This window comes from Rhea americana, unplaced genomic scaffold, assembly GCF_003343005.1.
Source record: "Rhea americana isolate MKP2758 unplaced genomic scaffold, rheAme1 scaffold_32, whole genome shotgun sequence".
NCBI lineage: Eukaryota > Metazoa > Chordata > Aves > Rheiformes > Rheidae > Rhea > Rhea americana.
This window is the reverse complement of record NW_028186446.1, coordinates 5,145,096-5,153,033: the sequence shown is the minus strand read 5'-3', so window position 1 is coordinate 5,153,033 and position 7,938 is coordinate 5,145,096. Positions and strand designations below refer to the sequence as shown.

Here is a 7,938-nt window from a genome sequence, read left to right as displayed (position 1 = left end):
AAAAAAAAAAAAAAAAAAAAAAAAAAAAGAAAGAAAGAAAGAAAGAAAGAAAAAAGAAAAGAAAAAAAATGGAAATCAGTTTAAAAGACAAATCACACCTCCAAAAAGGGTAACACCTCGAATATCCAAAAGGATTGACACTACACCATAGATGCTCAAAGTAAAACTTGGGCATTAGAATATCAGATTTTGTAAAGTACCATTGTAGACCCCAGAATCTGAGGCTTCAATCTAAACTAAAGAGAACAAAGCCTAGAGAAGTCATTCATTTTTTGGTTGGGAGGAAGGGTACATACTTTCACTACAAGAAAATATCATATACAGCAGAGCTGGAGGCTGAGGGAAGTTGGAAAGAAGACTTATGAAAATGTAAATGAATTGCTCAAAACCCCAATCTGAATTATAACATTAACAAAAGTGTACTTAGAAGTTATTCTCCATGCCACATTTATATTTTGCTGACCGATCTCTTTCATTGTTGAGGAGGGCACTTTTTTTCTTTCTTTTATATCTGTATCTATATATATGTATACACACACACACAAATATATATATGAAAGACCTGAAAAAAAAATAGAGCTCAGGCTGCATTTCTGTGTTACCTTCTTTCATTACAAATTTCAAATACCACACTAATGCCTAAAAATAGGATCCTATGATTCAGCTGTTCTCCCATTTCTATGTTAACATATGTCTTTATGTATGAAACAACATTCATTAGAAGTGCCTGATTTTCTCACTTATTCCTTATATGTATTTATCAGAACAGTTCCTTCACTAAAAAACTTCTAGAACCCACAAGAGAGCCTTATAAAGGAAAAAAAAAATCCAAAGGAAGAAAAATTGCTAGCCATTTTGCAGCTAGCATTTGGGATCCATACAGGTGCATTTTCCCCGCAAATCAAAGCAAATTTAGTAGCCTCCGGATGTACAATGTTCACTTAAATTTCTTCCTAACTCATACTAATAGAACCCTAGGAAATTTCCTTGACCCAGGAAAGCTTTCTGTAAGTGAGCAGGCTATGAAAGCTTACCTTCATTAATGATGTTTCAGTTATATCTTTACAACTTCCGCTAATCAAATCTGAGGACCCTGTTACATATCAAAAACAAAACAGGAGAAAAATGCAAGCAGAAGAACCTCACACTTATGAAACAGTTTTTTCTACAATAGTGAGTATTACCCTGCAATTTGTTACATCCAGCTTGGTTGTGACAATAGCTACTTACAACATCAGGATTTAAATGGATAACCTACACCTGGAACTTCAGAGGCAAGCTTTTATCTACCATTCAATCTGCTGCTGTTCCTTAACTAAAATACTCTAGCTTTTGAGCATAGTTAAACTTGTAGTCGCATCTCCTGCATTTAACACGCTTACATTCCTGTCAAGAATAATGAAATAGTTAATTAATCCAAGGTAATAGTACTTATTTCACTTCACTACTTAAGGTAGAGAAATATTTACAGTTGTACCAAGATTGTACCTACCATGTCCAATATTCAGTATTTCATAAGAAAAGCAGCTTTCCATCTAGATAAACAGAATATACTTCACTGCTGAATCTTAATTTGCATGAATAAAAGTAACACTTCCACAGGAAAAGTGTCTACCTCAGCAATAGACAGTACTTTAGAAAAGTGGGGTTTTCAATTGGATATTTTGCAAAGTAGTATGAAAAATCAGTAGGGGACTCCAACTGTACTAATAAAGAAAAAAAGAGAAAAAAAAATAATCAGAGATGCCACACCATCACACCAGATTTTTAAGAACATTGAGAACATTATGCTCAGATTCTGGATTTGTAAACTACACATCTGTTTATTTTAAAATAACGGATAAACGAATATAAGCCTGAAGAGTTGAGGTATTTGATCATATTATTTAAAATTAGTTTGACTGCACTGAATTTTTCTTTTTCCTGTCTAAATTATCCTGTGCCCTAAGAGCTATTCCTCATTTAACCGAGGTTGGAAAGGTCAATATAGGGCCAGCAAGACTAAATGCAGAAAACAAACTGCATTGAATTCAGCGTTGTCAATGTATGCTCTAAGTTTATCATCATTCTGTACTTGATCATACTATTGAAAAGCAAAAGCTAGGTTAGAAAGCCTAGGATTTAAACCTTAACAGTTTTATTACAGTAGTGGTTCACTGAAAGAATAACCCTTTAAAAAGGTAGGGATAATTTTCAGTAGGTTTACTTTACTATTGAGGTATTAATATTAACCAGTTCACTTTACATAATAATGCAGAAACAGTGAAAATCAGGATCATGCAGGAACAACTCCCTGTTTATGGGAATCTTATACTAGCAAACCRATTAATTTTGCATTCTGTTTTCCTGTAACTGCTCAAAATAAATAAATAAAAATAAAGTAGGAACTGAATTGTGTTGCTATAATTCTAACACACGTAACACGTATTAAGGAGGGGTAAATGAAGACAGACATGCACTGTATATGAGATAAGTTATTTTATTTGTTGAATTCTCAACTTAATTCTGATGCTAAAAATTTGTCAAAGGCACTTCAAAGAAAATACTTAAGAAACAAATCATTATGGTGATCACTCCAGACAAGTCACCAACGTGCACCTTTCTTAGGGACATCAGTGTCTTATTTTTGCAAAAGGAAACATTCACAAGTTCTAAATGGAACATACTGTCCAGCAGCAATATTAAATTCTCTTAGAGCATTAACATCATTTGTGGAATATTTTAAATACAACATGGTAAAGTATAGGACTTCCACAGAAGTTATCAGGGAAAGCACAAAATAGTCTTTCCAAGCAGTCTTGTATTGAGGGATCTGTTTTCATCTGTGTATGCACAATTAACATCAGTAGCAGGTACATTAGAGAAATAACCCACACTTTTCTCTGAGACAGAGACAGGAAAAAAAAAACACAAAAAGAAACAAAAAAAACCCCAAACCCTTCTCAGCAAATTGTTTATAACAGATCTACCAGCTATTAATTGAACATTTTACTTTGGAAAGTATAACAGAGCAAAGGGCAACACGTGAAGAAAAAGTTATTTTAATATATACCCTAGTTTAAGCAAAATGGTACTCAAACACAAAATGCATCAGGAAAAGAGCCTTCACAAAATGAAAGATGGCGATAGTACCACCAGTGTTTAAACTCTTTTAAACAAGACCAATATAGATTGCAAAAATGAATTAGGAGTGAAAGAAGATTAAAACCGGTCTTTTTCCTGAAAACAAAGACTAACATCATCCTCTGATTAAGAACTCTGATGAGAAGATAATAACTGGATATTCTCATTAATTCTTTTCTAAAACACAACTGTAACACAAGGTTAAAATGTTATTCTGTTATACCAAGTGACATCCATGCAGTGTTCCACATCCAAGTACAAACAACTGTTTAAGGAAAACCTGCTGCCTAGTAATTTCAAGAAAACTAGCTCAGAATTCTTTAGTCACATCATTTTATTCACTATGTTGGTGATAGGAGCTTTTAGGTTTTATATATATATATWTTTTTTAAATGAGCAATGATCTGTATAGTCTAAGAGAGTCTAAGCTTCCTGCTTCAGAAAGGTCTATCCACCCGAAATACAGCAGCCTTCTTGGGCTGCAGAAATACTCAAATTCAGTAAGTGTTATCTGAAAGCATAAAGACCTGAAAGTGAAATAATAAACTATTAATAGCTGTATTATATCTTACATGGAAAATTATACTAACTGTTCACATTCCAATCTTGTCTACTTAAGCTTTCAAAGGGAGATGAGATACAAACTAATTTCATAGGTATCAGCTCGTTGTTAGGACAATACAATCCAACAGGGAGCAAAGGCCCACTGTTATAATCACAAAATGTAAAATCAATACTTCAAGATTGGCTGGACACTAGAAGGCAAGAAAAATTATTTCTCTGCAATACTGCTAGAAAGGCAAAAGAAACAGTTTCAGGGGCCTAGGAACAAGGCCACTTCAAAACAAAGCAAAAATAAATGCTTAAAGAGAAGGCTACAGTTACTTCTCTGGACAGGCCACCTATTTATCACAAACCTTGATGTTTTCAGCCTCATTCCCTGGTGAAATGAAAGTTGTGTAACATGCTGCTTTCTTGTTCCTTTATTTCTTCATTCCATCTGATGTCTACACATTTTGTAGAGGGAGACACTGATAAAGCCACAAGCTGCAGATGGGTAATGGGCAAACATTAGAACCACTGCTGAGCAAAAGGCTTCACTGTGAACTCGTCAGTGCCAGGTTTACTTGCTRTCTCAGCAACCGACTCACACGAAGTTCAACCATCGCACTATCTGCTTCCTCTTGTCCACCTGGGACTTAAGGGTGATAAAATTCAAAAAAGGATATTGAGGAAGATGAAGAGGAAATGACATTACTCACAGGGTAGGGCAAGGCAGACATAAGGCACGAATCTGCAGAAACATGCAAGAGCAGTTCTGCATCGTGTGAAATAAAATCTTTAAATCTCAAGAAAGCAGTAACAAGGAGTTATAGACAGCAGAACAGCAGGCCTTCTATGTAGCCTGAAATTACGAAGAGATTAAGTTTAAAGTTGGGATCTTCTTTGATTTTATAATATCCTCAAGTATTACGGAACACTTTAATTGCAAGTCTGAACAATGTCACTGCAGTTATCAATAGCATACAGATTTCACAATATTATTGGTTTGTGTTGCACAAAGGATAAGCATCTAGCTCACAACAGGAAGCATCTGACTAAAACAAGCTACAATACATTCTCCTCTAGACAAGCATCCATTTGATTTGCACAGACTGGAGGGTTTTTCTTGCTTAAATGAATGTAGACTTACAGTTTTCTAAATAACTATATTAACAAAATAAAGCTCTTGTCTCTTTCAGTACTTCAGAAAGAATCTTGCTCATTAAATACCCACAGATTTAACCCTGCAGGWACTGTTTGATTGATACTTGATGTATAAACCCAGCCTGTATTCAGGCAGAGAAGTAAAGGTGGATATAATATTTCAATAGCATGAGATAGTTCGTAATGGCCATCATGCTACAGAGTAATAATCAGAAAAGAAGTCATAACAGACTATTGCTGGACAATAGATAGAAGCCCAATCCATGTGAGAACTATCTTTGGAAAAATCCAGTACTTTATGGTAACATCTTCTTCCAGGAACATCCTGAAGGACAGCAGTATTCAATAAGGCCGTCTGTTACCAGTATGTGCCCATTCCAAAACAATAGCTGGAGGTAATCAGGTTTTCTCCAAATTCATCAATATGATGAAGATGAAAACTGATAAAAAGATAAAGAAACCTTTTTTTCAAGTGTGGAATAAAGACACTCTACATGTCAAATTAAAAAAAAAAATACACACAAAACTTTGCTATTAACCAAATTTGAAAAAGCAAATTAAAAGGTTTTACATTGTGTATATAAAATGTAGGCTTGGCCTCTGAGAACTCTCCAGTAATTAATACACATATTTTGTTACCACAGAGAAAACACCAAGAAAGTGTTTTTAGATAAGAAGCAGAGATACTCATGAAGTAGTGGAGAAAGTTAATGCACTTTGAAAGATCCCTGCATTCAGGTTGGCTTACCTGAATAATTATATACTTCAGCCTCACAAGAGTTATATAGGAATCATTTAACACTTTGTTCTGAAAAAAGTAATAAAAAAAATACAGAAGTTTAAAAATAGGATAGAAAATCTTCAGAGAAGTGAAATTAAGTATTTTAGCCAAATAAACTAACTGTGTAGGGAAACAGTCAAATCAGCTTTGCTGTAGTTTTTTAAACAGGACTTGCTCATGCCTGTAAAATTTTATGAACAAGCTAATTCCACAATCTCAAAGTATAGTAATGTTAAAATTAAYTAGAAATAAACTAATTATAATACTGGGTGAAACCACATCATTATGTGCCAGTGTAACTTTGCTAAGACACTAAATTTTTTGGCTTACATGGAAGATGTGAAGACAGAAAGACATTTGAAAAACCATCCGCTTTATCTTTTGCTGAGAAGCTCTGAGATGAATTTTTTTTAAATATCTGTTCAGTCAAGGGGTAAGTTGATACATTGCAGAGCAACAACAACAACAAAAAAAAAAGAGAAAAATAAAAAGAAAGAAACTACTGCCACAGGCAAATATGTAAACTCCTCTATCACCTCAGAAATTTAGGCTTCATGTTGTTTGTTTAAAATAGGCAGTTTTAGYAAATGTTTAAAAATGAATTCATAGCAATTGATCTCTGTCTACACACATTATCCAGTCTGTCTTTAAGGCTAATAGATCTGAGGCTCAGTTTTCACCTCATCTCTTCGTTATAGGGTAAGATAYTTAACATAACTTCAAGATACCGAGAATACTACAGAAATTCATCATGAAGTATTTCACCGTGCAGCACTGGTTTCTAATATTAGAACTGGCCTAATACAACATCTGGAAGGAAATGAGAAGGGGAACAGAAAAGGAATAGAAATACTTTATGATTATATTTGAATCTGTCCACCACATTTTTAATAAAAGTTCTTCCAGGTACTAGTGCACCAGAACAAATTCCTATTTCACAGCTTTAGGGCCCAAATCTTTATGAGTAGGGCTGAAAGGTCACACTAACCCAAACAGTCAAGAGCCAGCACTAGACCCTGTTGTATATAATCATTGACAGGAAATACTGCCAATGTATGATTTGGGATATAAGAATCACCATGAGTAATTTTGGTCTTCTGTCGAAGCTTGATGCAGGAGTTCAAGGAGATTCTTGCTCACCRTACTGGCGTCTTTTAGATCTCTTCAAAGTCTGATTAATTCTCAGAACTTTTTTGCTTTAGCTTTTGATTATCTTCTAGTGCTTCATTTCTGTTCTGCTCTTCTAGATTCTTTGCAGAATCAGGATTGTACCGGTACAAATAACCATATGGACGGAGATGATAAGTCAAATACTCCAACTGATACATAGTCATAGAATCAACATAGTGGAATGAAACTGCGAGATCAGAGCAGCATCCAGGACCCTACAATAGGAAATAAGCCAAAATAATCAGCAATAATTCCAAAGCATGCCCTAGATATACCCCAGAAAGAATGTGAATACACACATGACTTCATGGTGACAAACTTATCAGTCATTTATACACTTCAAAATATCGTATTACCCAAGCAAAATGGATCAGTCAGAAAGATTTGCTTAAGCAAATGCAGAATAAAGTTGGGCAAAATCTTTTGCTTCTGTAATCAAGCCAATGATGAAGCTGTAGCTGCCCTCATTAAGGACAGAGGACAAAGTTTTGCTTGCCTTTCCATGCTTCTATTTTTATCCAAAAGTGTTTAAACAAAACTACAAAGTAGGAATCAGCTTTAGGCCTGTACATTGCAGTTATATATGAAACAATACATACTTATGACTCACGRCAGCAGTCATCCAGAGCATACAGTCTATCAGTGTATCAACACACACAGACATACACCTATGTGGTTTGGCAAAGCTGTCAGTATCCACCTTCCCATGTATAGTCTCTTAACAGTTTTTTTTTTTTCTTTCTTTCTTTTTTTTCTTTTTTCTTTTTTTAAGTTTACTACTTTCATTGACATTACTAAGCACTTCAAGAGCTAAGGATTATTGTTAAAACATTTGTTACAACTTGCTTTTGATTAACTCTGCGCCAGCTTCAAGAGATATTGGTTTTGATTCAGTTATTTTTAGATTTCTCCAAAATTTATCAATGCTACTCTCAAGGCAAACTTCCTCTAACTCAGCATATGACCTACAAAGATATGCAGAAATCTAAATAAAAAATGACAATTTTTTTCTGAAGATGGTTAAAAGTTCAAAAGGCTGAGTTTAAGCAAGTACTCAAGCTGCAAATTTAATTCAAGAGAAGTCCATCAAAATGATGTCATATATACTGAAGAAAAACACTCTGAAGGACAAGAAAACATATGCAAACATTTTTTTT

At 34.3% G+C, this 7,938-nt stretch overlaps 1 protein-coding gene across 2 annotated transcripts in view; it reads right to left on the bottom strand.

Moving 5' to 3' along the window:
- Positions 1 to 2,463: 2,463 nt before the first annotated feature.
- The window catches only part of C1GALT1 (core 1 synthase, glycoprotein-N-acetylgalactosamine 3-beta-galactosyltransferase 1), a 17,162-nt gene continuing 11,687 nt past the window's right edge, over positions 2,464 to 7,938 (bottom strand). For both annotated transcript variants that reach the window (XM_085310531.1, XM_085310530.1), the window contains one exon: positions 2,464 to 6,996. In XM_085310531.1, the coding sequence (XP_085166657.1) occupies positions 6,787 to 6,996 (210 nt within the window). In that variant the 3' untranslated portion in view covers positions 2,464 to 6,786. The remainder of the gene's footprint in view (positions 6,997 to 7,938) is intronic.